This window comes from Barbus barbus (assembly GCF_936440315.1).
Source record: "Barbus barbus genome assembly, chromosome: 24".
In the NCBI taxonomy this organism is placed as follows: Eukaryota; Metazoa; Chordata; class Actinopteri; order Cypriniformes; family Cyprinidae; genus Barbus; species Barbus barbus.
Window position 1 is genome coordinate 15,798,525 of NC_136752.1, and position 18,739 is coordinate 15,817,263.

The 18,739-nt window shown below is 36.8% G+C and overlaps 1 protein-coding gene across 2 annotated transcripts in view; it reads right to left on the reverse strand.

The window, feature by feature from the left end:
- The window catches only part of LOC306843905 (ephrin type-A receptor 7-like), an 83,470-nt gene that overhangs the window by 13,920 nt on the left and 50,811 nt on the right, over nt 1-18,739 (reverse strand). For both annotated transcript variants that reach the window (XM_079375612.1, XM_079375613.1), the window contains exons 6-9: nt 6,660-6,784; nt 4,153-4,327; nt 2,574-2,682; nt 1,673-1,728 (exon numbers count right to left, since the gene is read on the reverse strand). In XM_079375612.1, the coding sequence (XP_079231738.1) occupies nt 1,673-1,728; nt 2,574-2,682; nt 4,153-4,327; nt 6,660-6,784 (465 nt within the window). The remainder of the gene's footprint in view (nt 1-1,672; nt 1,729-2,573; nt 2,683-4,152; nt 4,328-6,659; nt 6,785-18,739) is intronic.

The window sequence follows — 18,739 nt, forward strand, 5'->3', positions numbered from 1 at the left end:
GTCTGTAAGCCTTTGCGTGTGGGCAAGAATGCTAGTGAGGTTGAGCTGCCCCTGTACAAGCAAGCTGTGCCACCTTGAACCTTTGTTTCCAAATCAGCAGTTTGCTTACAGCACTGATCATTAGCAGAGCAAGTCTAGGGAGGTCGTCGCCAGCGCTATCTCCAGGGGCTTCATTAGAGACTGCTGAGAGAAAACATCTTACTGGCCGAGAGGCCTGGGTGCAGGGGTTCAGAATCCAGAAGAGTCAAGCACCTAGAGGAACATCGTAATGCTGACAGCTCTGAAAGCTCTCTTTAGATGAAGATCTGGAGTTGAGGGCATGTTTCTGTAGGGTTATGGCCTAGCTTTACACCATAGGCGATGCTAGACATGTATTCTGTGATTACAGTATGTAACAGTTCAGAGCATCGACTGTGGGTCCAATTGGTGGACATAGACAGAATTTTTGAATTTTTTTATTTTTATTTTAAACAGTTTTTGTTTGTTTGCGTATTTGCCTTTTTTTAAAATTAGGATAGGACAGTATATATTGACAGGAAACGAGGTGAGAGAGGGGGGGGGGTTAGGATTGGCAAAGGACTGCAAGATGGGGCTCAAACTTGGGTCACCCAATGCGCAACAGTGCTATAAATAGGCGCACTGTCCATGAGGCTATTGGCACCAACAAACACTGGTTTTAAGAAAAAAAGTGTAATGATTTGCTTTCTCATCTCTTAAATAGCAGTCCATTATTTTATTAACAAAGTAGTATAGATCAGGCTTATTATAGTACTTAAGAGGAGATTCACAGGTGGAAAGATGGGCTTTTAATAAAACTTGGCTGTCAATGCAGGAGAAACATGAAAACATTTGTGAAATCGAAGCTACGTGACTTGAGAAAACAGAGAAAAAGGGTCTTGGTGTTTGGCGTTTATCCAACGGTCTGTGGGTGGAGGTATAAAAATGTGAAAGTTTGATCTGTAGTAGTTTTAAGAAAACCTCCGAAGCGGTCAAAAGTCAGCAAAAATTGTCAGCAAAAGTCTGCTAGATGCAAAATCTTATATAAATATGATCAATCTTATTATATAAATATATATCATAATTATATTTATAAATATTTATTCAAAGTTGCAACAAACTTAGCAACTAACTGAAATATGCGCTAAAACTATATATATATATATATATATATAATTTGTAATTAAGTAAAACTAAAATTAAAATTGTAAATTCAAAATATTAATAAAAACTATAGTCTATAAATCTATTCAAATGACACTGCTATAGATTAATAATTACAGACCATAACATGAAAACAATTATTGACCAGAATATCGATGTCAGTACATCCCTACTCTTATTGCTAGCTGAAAGTATTAAACTAAGAAGCAAATGATGAGGATATTTCATCAAAGTTGGAGCTCATGAGAGTGTACAGCTGTAATGATTGACCAGAACATGACCAATGACGTACAGCATGGCTCAGTCCTGCTCCTCTCCTGTAGAGTTTAGTTCCAGTCCTGCTTTAACACACCTGCCTGTAATTTTCAAGTGTGAGCCCGAAGACCTTGATTAGCTGGTTCAGGTGTTTGATTAGAGTTGGAAATAAACTCTGCAGGACGGTTCTCCAGGAGCGCGGCTGAGCACCACTGATGAGCATGTGTATAATGAGCTGATGAAAGCTGGCACTCACATTGAAAGTAGAGCTCCTCGTCCCCTTCCTGATCGGCCTTACTGTAGCCGCAGTGTCTACACAGGGAACAAAAGAAAGTAATTAAAGGCCTGCAGTGACCAGACATATAATTTCAAACATAACAGGGCTATTGAGGGCAATACAACTCGGCTAAACCTGAAGAAATGGTGAAATCGGAAATGTTAATCAGAATGTTTTTCTTGACACGGAATAGAAATGCCATGAATTCCTGTTCCGTTCTGTTCCAAGCTACGAGTTCTGGGATAAATTAATCAATTAGATTATTTTGTGTGTGTGTGTGTGTGTGTGTGTGTGTTTGTGCTGGGAAATTGTCTTTCAGAATGAATAGTTTTAGGAAAAATAAACATCGAGAATAAGTAAATGGTCTGCAATCTGGAATTTCTGGAAATTATCTTGCCAGCTGATGATTGGAAATAACTCCATAATGAATTTAACTGATATGGAATACGAAAGCATTCAGAGCATTCAGTGCTAATGAACATGCAGGAGAGCAATACGTTTTGTGAAGGATTCATGGGAATTAGTTTACTCCAGTAATATGACAAACAGCATGAGTGAAGTTTTCAGATGGAAAAACACTGGCAATCTTGGTTCAACCATGACAAACAGGTAAAAAAAAGGTGAGCCTGAGAAAGGAGGATTTGCAGTTGTGAATCCCATTCTGGGTGTATGCTAACAGCATGAGCTTGCGAGGGGGAAAATGCATCAGAGGTCACATTTCCACAGTGTATAACATGATGGTGGGTGGGTGTAATCACACGCAAGTGGGCGAGGGTGTGAACTCCACAGCTATGGTGGCCTTTGAGGGACAGAAAGGCAAAGTGAGAGAGCGTACGAGACTCACAGTAGCGGAGAGTCAATGGGGGCCGCGAGCGCGTACCTTCTCCCTATGATGAAACCGAACACCATGAAGACCAGGATGATGGTACCGGCTACCGCCACCACCGCAATGATGATGACTGGATTCTGCTCACTTGATATGACTGTAGCTGCAATTAAAACACAAATAAACAACCCAAGATATCAATTGCAGTCCTGTAAGTTTGTTTATAAAATATAGGAGTTCACAATATATTGGTACCATGTTGTTAACAGACAATTATTATTATTTTTTAAATGTATCATTTTGTTTTAATATTTAATGCTCATTTCCCCTTTTTTAAAATTTAACTTACCTTTTCTGTCATCTAACACTCAAAGTTAATTTTTAAAAACACTAGTAATTTAAAAAATACTCTTGAATGTAATTTTTAGCAAATTCAAAATGAATATTAATTTTCATACAAATACGTTGGGATGCATAAATTCACTTGTTGAAGTAAAATATTTAAAAACGTATATTTTAGAAAGATAGGTAGATAGAAAAATATTTTATAATTAGGAATTTCTTCTCAACTTATTCACTCAGTCTTGTTTTAGTTAAATTGTGGACACATTATACTATTTAATTCCTTTGTTTTAATTTAGTTAAATTGTGGCAACAATTTAATTAAAACCAGGGAATAAAAACATAATTTCTGTGACGAATCAATATAGCGTGACCACAAAATATTTCTATTTCAATTAAAAGCTGTTCTTTTAAACTTTCTATTCAAAGAAAAAAATCACAATTTTCGTTATAATAAAAGATGTTTCTTGAGCAACAAATTAACAATTTCTGAAGAATCAGAGATGACAGCAGACAATTCAGCTTTACCATGACAGGAAAACAAACACATTTTAAAATGACATATTAACAGAAAATAGTTATTAGAAATTGTAACAATATTTTATAATATTACTGTTTTTATTCTATTTTTGATCAGATTATTGCAGCATGTCATGTGTTGGGCTCTGTGGTTTTTAGTGTTTTATTTCAAATTTATTTAAACAATAATAATGACTTTTAATCAGCCACTTACTGATCTGCTACTGAAGTCATTCAGAATTGTAATATTTGTGTATTCCTAATTAACTATTTGGCAAAAGGAGCAGCAGAACAGCTTAAAGCAAAGCTCCACTGGAAAAGCATGGGACCGTTGTAACACCCTTTTCGTCCTCTCTCTGCTGCGGGGAGGGGCTGGCTCTATTTTAGGGTCTCGCTGAGTGCACGGTTCTACTGTTTCTGAAAGTGGGCTTAATAGTCCCAGATGGTAATACAGTGGCCTGCATTTGAAACAATGACACATTCAGGTTGGATTGTTTCTCGTTAGGTTTGTTTCTCCAAATCGAAAATACTGCGTTCCTTGACAAACTCCAGAGGAAACCGAAACTGAACATCTTATCGAAAATACATAATGTCTTAGGAACAGTCTGGGTCAGAGATTTTATCAGGAAGAAACTGGACCTTGCCTTTAAGCGTAATCGGATAGATTCTAATACAAAACGTTGCTAATTTAGAGCTAAACTAGCATGCCGATTAACAAAAGATGGATTTAAAAATAGCTCAAAATAGCCGTTTCACATACTGCTTTTCTCACCAGATCCAGTGGATTCTTCCTTGGTGGTGACCTCTACTCTGGGACCGAAAGTGCCGTATCCCGCGGCAGTGAATGCTCGGATCTGAAAGATGTACGCTGTGCTTGGCTTCAGATTATTGACTGTGGCTGAAGTAGACTTTGACTTCACGGTGGAGTAAATGCGATCCTTCTGGTCCTTTAGGTTCAAAAGAAGAAAACAAAATAACAATCTTGTCACAGGGTATCAAAAGCACAAATTGTACAAATTCTTTACAGAGAGGGGTGGTTACACTGAAGTGTTTGGCAGCGAGTACTGGAGCATTTGGCCTTTTTCACACGCAAAGAGTTCAAGCAGAGGCAATATCACAGTATTTCATCCGTAACCTAGGTAACCAGAAGCAAGCTGTTTGCAAGGAGCTGGAGCTTCATTTCCAATCGGAATGTCAAAGAGAGCTTGAGGAAACAAACACATCCACACCCACACAGAGTATACGGCTGATCCCAATTTGCATGCTATCCGTCCTATATAGTAGGCAAGATTAAGATTAGTGTGTCACAATGGTATCCAAAAGATGTCTGTTCTATTTTTAGTAGAATTTTTTCACCATGCTTCTTTTGGTTAACATTGCCAGCACCCATTTGCACACACACACACAAAAAAGGAAGCAGTTTGTACTGGTTTACTACTACAGCTTTTTTTTTTAAATGTTTGAAACTAATTCATTTATAATAAATTTAGTTATTTTCAGATAATGTTAATAATAAAAAATGAATTCTCTACTTTAAATGTTTGAAATTTATTAAGATGCTGAATTTAGTTGTATGCTAAAACTTAAAGCAAACATAATATACATCTTTGTCCATTTCAACCTTAAAGTAAAAAAAAAAAACTACAATAATCAACTGAATAAGGTAATTTTCATATAATGTTAAAAGTGAAAAATAAATTGTAAGGTATGAAGTCAGAGAAACAAGCAATTTTGAGTGGCATATAAAAGTGGCAATTATCGAAAAATAAAGTTGCAATTATTTGAATAATTAATTAATTATACAAATGAGATAAAGAGACAATTACAAGATTGAGATATCAGATTGAGATATTGTGATTTTATAAATGAGTTACAATTCTGAGAAAAAAATTAAAATTACATGAAGTACAGTAACAATTTTGAGATATAAACTCAAATAAAGAAAGTCACTGTTGTCAAAAGTTCGGGGTCTGTAGGACTTTTTCTTTAAATAAATGAATACTTTTATAAAACAAGGAAAAATACATCTGATCAAAAGTAACAGTTAAGACATAAAATAATTTTGTTTTAAATAAATGCTGTTTTTCAATACAAAAAAAAATCACAGTTTCCACAAAAACAAAAAAGAAAATGTTTCTTGTTCAGATGATGTCTGATGGATCATGTGACGCTGAAGACTGGAGTAACGTAATATTCCAAAATATTATTGCTTTGTATTGTATTTTTGATCAAATAAATGCAGCCTTGGTGAGCACAACATATTTAAAGAAAGAGATAGAGTAAGACAAAAACAAATAAACAACAACAACAAAAAAACTAATTTCCTTACTGTACATGCAACTGATTCAAACCTGCACCCCCTGTGTGAACACATGCACACCAATGCTGCATCACAGCATTTTCCCACTGATCTGTAAATTATCTCTCATGGACTTCAGGAGAGAAGAAAGAAAAAACCCTCTTAAGTGGAATGCCACAGGCTGTTAGGAGTGAAGTCAAGCTTGCTTCTAATTTTCAAACAGGACGGACTACAGCCAGAGAGCGCTGCTCGGGAGACTGCTTCTGCTTTCACATTGCAGAGACCGGAACCCAACAGGCCAAGTGAACGCGCTGGACCTTTCGGCTCATGCCTGACCAGCTGACATATGAGTTTGAAGGTAGACACTACGAAGCTGTGCTTTATAATGGATGGGTGGGGGTGGGGGGTGGGGGGTGAGACTGAGCCAGGGTGAAAGAAATTAAGTGTGTATGTGTTTGTGTTCATGTTTTTTGGGAGAACAGTTCTGATTAATGTTTTAGTGGCAGCGTGTGTGTGCCTGCAAGGGATTGTTTTTGGGTTGTTTTTCATTGAACAGATGCTCAGGTACAATACCAGACGTACGTGTGCTGCTCTGGTGTGTGTGTGTTTCTCAAGCGATCTTAGACATGTACAAGTGTGGCTGTGGTAAACTGAGACGGTCCTGTGTATGTTTGTGTGGGATTGGTGAAGGACCTCAGTCTAATTAAAATCTTATGAGTGTCTCATTCATTATAGCAATTAGAGGGGAAGGATCCACTCAGACCTGAGCATTTGACTGCAAGCTTCGTGTACAGAGAATTCAAATCATGAAAAAGGAAAAAATAATAATAAATACAGGATAGGATGGGTTGCATGGGAACAGGGATGCTGAAAGACAGGTAGACACACAGTCGTTGTCTCTCTCTGTCCTTCATTTTGTGAAACACACAGACATATATTCATTAATAGCTTATGCTCTGGAGCAGGTGGTGTGTACTCACTTTTTCATAGTACTTGATCTCGTATTCGGTGATGACGCCATTGGGCTGCTCTGGTTCCTGCCAGGAGAGCTGAACGCTGTGCTGATGAACTCGCTCCTTTATCACCTCACTCACTTGAGATGGGGCTGAAAGAAAGAAAACAGGAAAGATACTGACTTTTAGCAATTCAGCTAGTACAATTAAAAACAAAATAGTAATTGACATCCATAGTAAAAAAAAGTAATATATTTAAAATACATTTATTTCATACTAAGTATAGTTCAACTCTATTAACATATACTGCCGTATCGCTTGAGACTTACTGATATAAAAATTACAATTAAACTTTATTTGGAGTACTACTTGTGCACAATGCACATTTTTTAATATTAAGCCTAAAATGTGTTTTAATGTTAGATGAGGATTGTATGCTCTTTGAATAATATCAGTCTTTAAATGCAAGATATTTAAAGTGTATCTATAGTATGCTTGCAAACTTCCAAGATTTACTCAGTATATCTTTAGTTGGACTTCAGCACTACTTCCGCACAATTAAAGTGCATTAAGTACATAATTAGTTGTTCCAGTTTAGACTTTAAGTATACCACTTTAGTATGCCAAAAGTACAATTGCAGAGTATTCTATTAAGCACATAAATAGTTAAGTGTATCTGTATTATACTTAGTATGAAATAAATGTATTTCAAATACTTTTTAGTATATTATATTAGTATATTTAGTATATTTTTACTAGGGATATCATGCATTTTATTTATTTATTTTATTAATTAATTCATTGATCTCTACAAAGCTTAAAGGAATAGTTCACCCCAAAATGAAAATGTTGTCATCATTTACTCACCCTCATGTCGTTCCAAACCTGTATAAGTCTTGTTTTTATGTTGAACAGAAAAGAAGATATTTGAAAGAATTTTGAAGAACCAAACAGATGTTGACTTACATAATGTGGGCCATCAACTGTTTGATTACCAGCATTCTTCAAAATATCTTCTTTTGAATTCAACATATGAAAGAAACGCATACAGGTTTGGAATGACATGAGGGTGAGTAAATCATTACAAAATTGTCCTTTTTGAGTGAACTATCTCTTTAATATTTTATATTGATTTACATGTAATACTTACAATATAAAACTACATTAATGTAAACTTTAAAAATGTTCAATTGCAGGAAGCCAAGTAATGAGCTATACTTAAGATAATGCTTTAAACACTTGTTAACAAAACATATAAATAACAGGGAACAATATTACTTATCGTATTAGATGGTGTTTGGATAAAAGAACCTAAAGCAAATCAACCTCATACTGAGCGAACAGCACCTTACAATAAAAACCTATTCCCTTGCTTTAATGCAAATTCAGTACCTGGCTGGCACAAATGCAAACAGACAGAATCTCGTGTCACTACTGCTCCTGCTGATGAATATTCACTTGGTGGCTGCTAAATGTTTACACCTCATAATGGAAATTTCAATTACTGAGCAAACAGCAGACAGCCTTATCCCAGTCGGAGTAAAACTGCAACGTCTGGCTTATGAATGTCAATTAAGTCAAATTAATTCTGCCGACACATGCGGAAGCGCATTTTAGAGAAATGTACCCTAACCCCACCACTGACTTTCCCAGCGTCTCATTTATTCCCTCCCTTTAGCACCACTTCTTGATCCACGTGTGCCTCCTATACAGTTTCTTCTCCAGTGTGCCATAATTTTCTTTAAATGACAAAGTTATTGCACACTTTGTACGTTGACTCGGTATACTATTTCCAAATGCTGTGTGAATTTAAAACGAGAAGCTTGTGGGTAACCCAAATTAAATTCCTTGTTTTTAATACCTTCAGAAATAAGATCCGTTCGAAGGTAACCTTCGGATAAGGACTTTCTGGAAGAAGTGCATGGAAATGTAGCGTTCATGCATACGTCATTAATGAGTGTCCATTCTCAATGGACGTCTGTTAAAGTAAGAAAAGACTTCCTCAAGTAGAAGGGAAGAAAAAAGAGAATTAGGCTTCGGGAGGAATTTAACTCAGGAGCGAGTCAGAGAAGCAGTGACGTCTCCGTATCGTGCCCAGTGATCCATCGAGGGCAAAGTTTCAAGGTCACAACCTCATTTGACCCGGGATTTTGTTTTGCGCTGACCTCGTGGTAATGAGCGATTCAGGACTAAAACCTCATTACAGGACCACAGATAGGCAGCACAGATCCACAGTCGGATTGTGTTTTGACATATCTAGTGCAATCCAACTAAAACAATCTAATTTCCCATCCAGATCTGAAGGTTGGCCAGACCGACTCAGACATGAACGCACACCACACTGTGCCGGCCTACATGCTCATTTGTAACAGCAGCCAAAATCCTCGCTCTCCTTACGAGGCTGTTCAATCCAAACCACAGCAATCGTAGTGATGCATTTAGGGATGTTACATACTCAAAGTGTTTTAAACTCCCTCGGTTGGAAACTGTGCTGATGAAGAGGCTGGCTTTTTTTGAACAGGAATGATTTCCTACTTTCAGCTGTAGTCAAAGCAGTCCGAGCGTCTCAGAATCTGTGTTTGTTTTTCCTCTCTGTCCACATTCATTGTATGCAGAGAGTGTCAATTACCCATGAGGAGTGGGGTGATGCAGGCAGGACATAGCAATTTAAAGAGAACACTTGCACGGCACAGAACCAGTTGTATTGGAGTAATTGGATCTTTTGGCCCTTTCAAACTGACTGCTTCTTCTGTAGTAGTGGGTATGAGGTGCTTGACTGTCTCTTGGAGTAATAGCCTCGCTCCTTTTAACCTGATCTGGGATATAAAAGTTGTGACTGTTTCTCTGGAGTTACTTTTCCCACATGAAGTGTTTTCTTGTTATTCTTCTTGTATATCTATTTCCATATCCAGCACACCCTCTGACTTCTGAATCTAGTTACACTATACAAACACACGTAAGCTGCTTTTGAGGTCTCCGAGGCACATTTCCATTGACGAGTCAATCTGTTAGTCACATGTGTTTACTTGTAAAAGCACTAAACTTTGGCCCTGAGGTAAAAGACATTTGTAAGTTTTGACAAGCCGTGGTGGCCACTTGTTAACCATAAAGTCAAATAATAGTAAGTGGACGTATTTGTAGAGAAACTAGAAATAAGTTCTAAATAAGAAATAAGTAATCCAAATCGGACTTTTGAGGCTTTTAGTTCAAGTCTGTTAAATTACAGGCCATCTATAAGTAGTGTATGAAGGTAAATTGATATTCTGCCCAATATTGATAATTATACTGAAATTATGGCTGATAACTGATCATTTTATCAAAAGAAATATATATATAAAATATTTTAACTACTGCAAGTTAATTTAGATATCTTGCTAAAAGTGTTACTAAAAGTAATCCAAATGTAAAAAATAAAGGAAATGAGAATAAATAATTAAATATAGCCTATGATGTCAACCGATAATTATTATAAATAAATAAATAAATAAAAAGCTAATATTGGGCATTAACTTATAATACCAAGATATAATGTGTCCCTTCACTTATAACTAATAGTTTTAAACAAATAAAAAGATTTTTTTTACAAAAATTAGATTTTAGGCTAGACAGGCTAGAAAACTGCTCTCATCAAGCAATTTTTTATGAGGTCTAAGACATCAAAATAAGAACTTTCTTCTAAGAACAAACAACCATTTAATTTTTAAAAGATCTTCAGCATGCAAAAACCCATTTGATATGCCCACAGATATATTTATTTGTCCCATAACTTTCAATACATCCCTCTCATGAAATCTAAAACACACACACAAAAAAAAAAAAACTTTTTTTTTTTTTTTTCAAATTTGATATAATTTAAGCCAAAGTCCAAACTTTCATCATAAATTGCAGTCTTGCGTTCCAGCAATGCAGGACCGGCTGCCATCCCCTCGCTCCGCTGAGAACCAGCCGGGTAATTGAGAATCGAGCGCAGTGACAGCCCTCATATCGACTCGAATCTGCGAGCTGGAAGCGAGACCTTGAGTTCAGTGTTAATATGGAGGAAATGTGTCCCTCACTCCCTCTCCGTGGCACCTTCCCCGTGGTATGTTTAACCACTGCCCTATAACAACCATTAATGACATGCTTACCTCAGAGCGAGTCAACCCACTCCCACTTTTGTCGCACGAAAGGGGCCTAGCACAGCAGAAAATCGTATAATTGTTCCGTCTGTCCTGAAGCAGTTGTGCGGGGGGGGGGGGGGGGTGCACGTTTTGTGTGCAGTGGTTGGGTGACATAAAAGCAGATATTAGTGACCTTCTTGAGCCTCCTAATGCGTAAGTTAATTCAAGCAGAAGCAAGCGTCTATCATGTTCTGCATTAGAATACATTAGGGATACATTATGCATGGATGTTTTTATATATTCTCAGCTCCTTTCTCTCTTTCCCTCTGTTGGCTGGCTGTGGCGTTTATAGAATTTCTGAAAGCGCTAGAATGGCATTATATAACAGAAATCATTTTCTCTCTCCGCTTTGCTTGCGCAGTATTAACTTTGAAGCATTTTAATTATCCAGCCATTTAAGTCAAGGCTGACACTCTCACGTCCACGGTTTCTTTTCATCCACCTCAAAACTATCGAATAACTTTGAGCGCTTATCAAGAGACGCCGACTGAAACGGTGCCACAAACACGTTCTTAAGTGCTGCACTGCAGTTCCTGTTCTTTGACAGAAGCCTGAGATCGAAGAATGGAGGTTTTGCTTTAACCAAGGGCATAGGAACAATCTGAGAAACACATTGTAAACCTTATCAGCCCGGCTCATGAATATTAATGAGGCAATGTAACGTTCGCCCAGTGGTTCTAACTGGTTTGCTGTAAAGCAGGTGGGCGATGGGATCGATTGCTGATACTACCATTCGGCAGAGGAATCTGCTAGGCCGTAAGCTGGCTAAATTATTAGTGCACAAAAACTGTTAGGATGGGTTTTGAACATTCAAAATCGCCTTTAAAGTTGTCCAAATAAAGTTCTTAGCAATGCATATTGTTAATTTAAATTTAAGTTTTGATATACTTATGGTAGGAAATTTACAAAATGTCTTCATAGAACATGATCTTTACTTAATATCCTAATGATTTTTGGCATAAAAGAAAAATGTATCATTCTGACCTATGCAATGTCTTGTTGGCTATTGCTACAAATATACCAGTGCTACTTATGACTAACCTGGCTTGGCTGTAATCTGTCATTTTATGTGGCCAGCTACATTTTTTCAGTAAAAGCAAAGAACCTAAACAAAATGATTAGTGCACAAAAAGTAGCAGGGATACATTTGAATCTTTCTAAAGGTGGTACAATAGTCAACGTGGCTTTAAATGTGGGGCAGTTTGATGCATAACTAAAGAAATGCTGCAGACATACTGCCAGGTTGGGGGGTTAGACTTCCTCTCTACTGATTCCTGTCGTTAGGTGGATATTTTTTTATATTTACGGTCATCTCTCGGCTGGAGCGCTAGGGCCTTAATAGGGCAGGGCCTCCCGCAGACGGCTTTTCCAGAGCCCTATGAAAACATCGAGATCGGCGACAGAGCTCTCGTTGGACAGACACTAACGAGGTCTGACGTAATGAACATTACTTAGCTTGACATTTTGACTCTGAGCCGGAAAAGAAAAAAGGCCCACGAAAGAGACGGAGCAGTATAAAAAAACCTCAAGGAGAGGCTGAACCGGTGTGTGAGAGTGTGTAAATGAATATGTGAACGGAGACAGAAAGCGTGGGTGTTAGATCTGCCTCATTATTGCCCCTGGCTACCACAAATTGTGTGTGTGTGTGTGTGAAGGAGAATATAATCTTGTTCCTCCTGTCTGCCACTGCTTCACTAGGCCAGGAAAATGGTCTCTGTGTGTGTGTGTGTGTGTGTGTGCTTATTTAGACTAACCGGCAAAATGAGTCTCAGACATGAGATTGTGTGTGTGTAATTTATACAAGTTGCAAAATAAAAAAAATTATAAAAATAAAAACATAAAAAAGCTGAGAGAATGCTGTTAAATGTTAAATGGGCTTAACAACTTTGAAAATAATTTTGAGTTTATTTATTTTAACAGAATTTGACCCATAATTTTAACTGCTGAATACTTTTAAATAAATAAACTAATACAAATTTAGATTAAAAAGTAAAATTAATCAAATAAAAGTGTAAATAATATAATATTAAATATTAAAAAAACTATTAATTAATATTATTAAATTCTAATCAATAAATAAATAATATATAATATACATTTACGGACGTTTTTGCTTAATTTTGTCCAATGTAAAATCTGAGTCCTGAAGTAAAACCAGCTGAAAACCATTGATGTACAGTACATCATCATTTGCTCGTGGCTGTGTGCGCTGGGACTGGCCTTACAGTGAAGGTTATTCACTCAGTCTGTTGATAGCGCATATACAGTAGTTGAGTGCAAGCATTAGAAAGACTGAGTGAGAAAGAGAAAGAGAGGACAAAACCGAGAGAAATAAAGAGACAGAAGCCAGAAAGGGAAAGAAAGCAAGAAGAGGAGAATTCACTCCGTCAGTAGAGGCTCAGTGATTCAGAAAATAAAGTAGCTGGAAGATGATGGCCCGCCTTTTTGATGAATGTTGAGGGAACCGGCAGAATTGCCGTGACAAGGTTTTCTCTTTTACTGTCTCTCTCTTTCTCACTCGCTGTCTGTCCCTCGACCCCCAGCCCCGGTGTCCTCCCGCTGCACACTACCAAACAGAAATGTGCCTTTCCAACCACCGTTACCAAGAGCTTTGTCACTTTCAGTTAGAGCGGGGCCAGGGGGACGCTCCGATTTGGTGCTCCACACAGGAACCGCTCAAGCTGCTAAGTAACGCTTTCATTTCTCTCAGGGATCAAAGCCCGAGCTTTTCGGCAAACCGTGAGAGGCTTTAGAAGTGAAAAGGCCACTGAAACTCACACTTACAGCTGAATCTGAAAGTATAAAGTAAGTTTTGGGTCTAGTCACGTCTAGTTTGCTTGGTGTTTTCTTTAAATGATGTAAATGAAAGCAACCGAAACATTTTCGTCTCACAGCCTGTTATATTTTGCTGGAATATTTGAAAAGCTGAAAGCTTTTTCCCACTTCTCCCTCCTCACTTTCAGTCCTTCTTGAATACTAATGGCAAGAATTCCTTATGAGAGTCCCTTATGACACATCCTCTGCTGCAAAGGGGTGTTTTTGCTATTAGGATAGCTGGATCTCAGGATTTTGAACTCTCCTATAGAGAGTGTAGAGAGAATCCAGTTCAAAAGCTGCTACTGTACCCAGGCAGAAAGGCTGTTCATTCTGGAGTCTGACTTTGGCAGAGCCGATTGATAAAAATGACTAATTAAAATCACTTATAGATGAGGACAAGCTCTGAAACATATAAATTACAGCATCACAATGTAAAATATAAAGTCTGTCTAGGACAAAAACAAATGAATACACACACACACACAAAAGAAAAAAGAAAAAAAAACATGAAAACCTCTTTCTCCCTCTGAGCGAGTGTGCAAGCTAAATAAATAGTAAGAGTTTAAAATAATAAAGTCAAAATAAATGTACATTTTCTTTCTAGTCAGAGGCAAAATGAAAGCAGCAAAACAAAATAAAACAAGACATAGCAGAAAAAAGGTTTATCAGACTTTAATATCTCTGAAGGAGTTCTGATCTGATCCAGCTTCTTTTAATTAATAAATTAATTAATTAATTAAACAATGAAGACAAATTTATAAAAAAATATATATATAAATAAATAATAGGTCAAATGTAAATGGCAAAATCAAACCAATAAAACAAAACAAAATAAAACCAAACAACAACAAAAATGAAGCAGACAAAAAAACAAAGATTTATCAGAGACTCCAATATCTGAAGGAGGTCTGATCTGATCCAGCTTTCTTTGTATTAATAAATTAATTAATTCAAATAATGAATTCAAATTTATATATATATATATATATATATATATATAATTATTATTTTTTTTATTTATGTTTTATTTTTACTCAGAGGTCAAATGTAATGGCCAAAACAAAACAAAAAAACAGCAGAAGGTTTTTTAGGTTTATTTAATATCCCTGAAGGAGGTGTGATCTGACAATCCAGCTTCTTTCAGTATTTTGATCACATAACCCTTGATCACATGTCTCACCATCCACGGGTTCATATAAACAGCCCAGCTGTCTTGTGCTGCGAGCCTGTCGTAAGTTTGGAATGGCATTCAGTGGTGTAGCAGATGCTTAAATGCCTGATAAAGCAAAGCTGGTGAAGACCCTCTCCAGACTTCCTCACATTACAAATTAGAGTCCAGCAGTGGCAGCCTATTATCAGCCATCACTGCTCCCATGCACCTTCTGACCCCACACACAGAGTCACCTGACCCGCATCAGAACCATTCATTTACTGACATTTAATCATACACTATTACTGACCCAAGATTGCCACTCTCCATACACTGTGAGGTGCACATGTCAGAGATCACTAATGAAAATGCTTCTATCAGGCTTTGTATTATCAGCATAGCCATTTTATTCAAGAGTTGAATTTAAAAAAATAAACACAATGTCCTAGTATATAGTTTGTACTTTAGTTTAGTTTCTCTGAGCGTTAGTTTAGTTTCTTTGATTAGTAACCCACAAACAGAATGTGAAATAGTTTGTGTTCATTTTACATCATAATGTTTCTTTGTTTTCTCACTTTTAAAAATCCCAAAGCTTTGTTTCTTCTATATGTCATTTATACCTTGAATGTATTTTGTGCCTCACTGTATATTAAATAGGATTCGTACTGCACAGTTAAAAGTTTCCCCTTACTTTTAGATTTTTGTAGTGTATTACTGTTATTTCATATTTCCTGTAATACAAATACCCAGACATCTGGTCAGTAAGACTTAATAAGAAAGCAAAAAAGATTTGGACGATAACAGTCATAAACGCAATGAGAAACCCTTATCAACACAGAGACGTTACAAAACAAGCAACGGCGGAATTATGTTCTCATTTCCTAAGATGAGTAATGGTTAAGGGAGAGAATACGAGACATCTGTGTGCATCCCTGAGTCTCTGCTGTTGGTGAAGAGAGAAGAAATAGAAATGGTGTGATTATGACTTGACTCCCATGTACTAGAAAAGACAGCACTCTGGATTTTAACCGGCTACCCAGCATCCCCTCCACTCAAGCGTGATGGCCTCAGCCATAAGCACCTCATCATCTCCGCAATACACACATCAGCGCTCCACATTCAATTCCCAACTCCACCGCAGCTTCCGTAGGAGAAACCCTCAGACCGCTTCTGACATTACACTCCCCACCTGCTGCCACGAGCCACCAATGTGACTTACCAGCAAATCACCAATCAAAATCAAATGCTTGAGGTTGCATAAAACATCTTTGATCTGGATTTCTGGAGAAATAACAAGGTTGAAAATATGGAATTGAGTTTGGGAGGCTTTTATTAGACTTCACTGGAAGTTTGCACATGCTCAGACAGGCCTGTGCTTTCAGCGTGTACACACACACACACATGCACACGCACACACGTTGACTTAGCTATCTAAATGGGGACACTGCATAGATTCCTATTGTTTTTATTTACAGTTAGTTATAAATACTGCAATATAATCCTAACCCTCACTATAACTCTAACCCTATCCACTGGTATTTCAGTCTCACTGTCACTGATATACTAATACCCTTTTTTATATTTTATTTCTAATGTCACTTTTAAAATGTTGTAATTTTTTTGTTTGTAATTTTTATTATTTTTTAATGTCTCTATTTAGTTTTTATTATTTTTTTAAAAATTCATTTTAGTTTAGTTTTAGTTATTTTAACATGTCAAGTTAAAATAAACAGAAATGAGAAACGTCAAGGTAACTAGCTAAACTAAGTAAGTTTAGTTCTATCTAACTATCTATCTATCTATATATCTATCTATCTATCTATACAAAGTATATATATATATATATATATATATATATATATATATATATATATATATATATATAATTAAATTGATCTTTAACAAGCTGAAATAAGTAGCCTATAAGTTTACATTTTTATATACCACTTTTGCTAATGAGAATATCTTTAAAGAAGGTCAGGTCAGGTTAAACTCACAAATGTGTTCCCAAAATATGGTTAAGTAGGCACACACACAGACACACAAACACACACGTGTGCACAAACAATCTTCACTCTAATTACAGACTTTGCAGGAACACAGAAAGCAGTGGTGGGGTTAAAGGTTGTGATGTAATCATAAAAATATGCCACAGACCCCTCTCTCACTGGGCGTTTCATACAATGATCCCGACCACACGGCCCATTGGAGCGAACAGCCGACCCCAGAAGCAACGCAATCCAAATGAGGGATGAACATCCTAGGACAGAGGCCAATTTCAGCCCACTCTTCCAGTTTATCTGCTGCCAGCCTGACCTTTGGCTATACAAGAAGCTACACGACTACAAGACATTCTCTGAGTGTTAACACGCGCTGTGCTTTTTATCGCTTGTCTTAATAAAGCGGAGGCTGCGTGACGATTCGCATTTGAAGGGCTCACTAAACAGGCAGAAGGACCTCAACCTTCTCATCTCAGTGAAATGTCAAAGTAAAGCCTCAGGCCCGTGCAACACATTCACACTCACACGCCGTGCTGATTGCATATCTGAGCTGCGGCGGAACCGAAAAGCTAAGATTATTCACCAAACAAGCTGTGCTTTAAACTGATGGTTTTTCAGTGTCAGAGGCACATAACAAAAGCTATTATTTTAGATTTTACATGCATTCAAGGCCACTTATCTTAGGTTTACCATAAGTTGAGTTCCTCTGACTATTTCTTAAAGAAACAGTTCACCCATAAATGAAAATCCTTTAATTTATTCAACTTTGTGTCATTTCAAACCTCCATGACTTTTTTTTTTTTTTTTTCCCAAAGATGGCTTTTATCAGACTTGTATGGCGTTTGAAAACTGTACTCTGCATTCATTGTAATTGTATGGAAACAAACAAACAAGCAAGATTCTTTAAAAATTCTCCGTTTGTGTTCCACAGAAGAAAGAAAGTGTCATTCTGTTTGGAATAACAAAAGTAAAGGATTTTTTCTCCACTGAATAAGTCATATATTTTGCACTGAACAGTACATTTTAAAATCTCAAACTAAACTCCACAAGCACTTTGGAAAATGATGCTATCGTAAATAGCAATTTATTATCCCAAAGCGTCTGTCATCAGCAATACGATTGTATTAATCAGACTTCATATGCTCTTTAATCACAGGTTTGGATGCCGTCCACATGGGTGGAACCAAATGCACCGCTCCGCTTTCTGTATTTTCACTGGTTAAATGCATGGCTCTGATTAAAGCTTGTGCGATCGCCAAGGGTCAGTCACTCACCGAGAGCTGACTAAACCAAACATCACAGTCATTGATCTTTCTTAAAACAAAAAAAAAACACATGCAGAACGTGTCACATGAGGAAAGTCAAAATCACACAACCCAAATATGATAAGATTAGACTCACAGATGCTCTAATTCTGAATTAAAAAAAAAAAAAATAATAATAATAATATATATGTATATATATATATATATATATATATATTTTATTTATTTATTTATTTTTTTTAATGCGATTAATCACGATTAATCATTTGACATCACATATATATATATATATATATACATACAGGATTCATATATTACACCTTTCTTTTTATATAAATTAAATATAAAATAAATCTGTATTTCATTTTAAGTTTCATTTTACGTTTTCTACTTGGCTCAAAAATCTCCTCCTCACTTCTTCTGATCTTCCGATTCTGATGGATGCTTTCTAAGACGATGAGTGATGAGGAGAAAGAGAAGAAAGGCAGAGAGAGAGAGAGATAGGCTTGTATGCGATGTTTTATTTGGCCTGAACGCTGCAATCAGAGGCAGGGAGAGGGACACATCTGCAAAAGCCTGGACATGCTCCGCTCCAGCCAAATTGGCATCAAAGCGAGTGAGAGAGGTAGAGAAAATGAGAGAGAGACAGATGAGAGATTGAAGGGTAAGAGAGAACTGCTCTTGTTCAACAAACACTCCAATTCCGCTTGTAGCC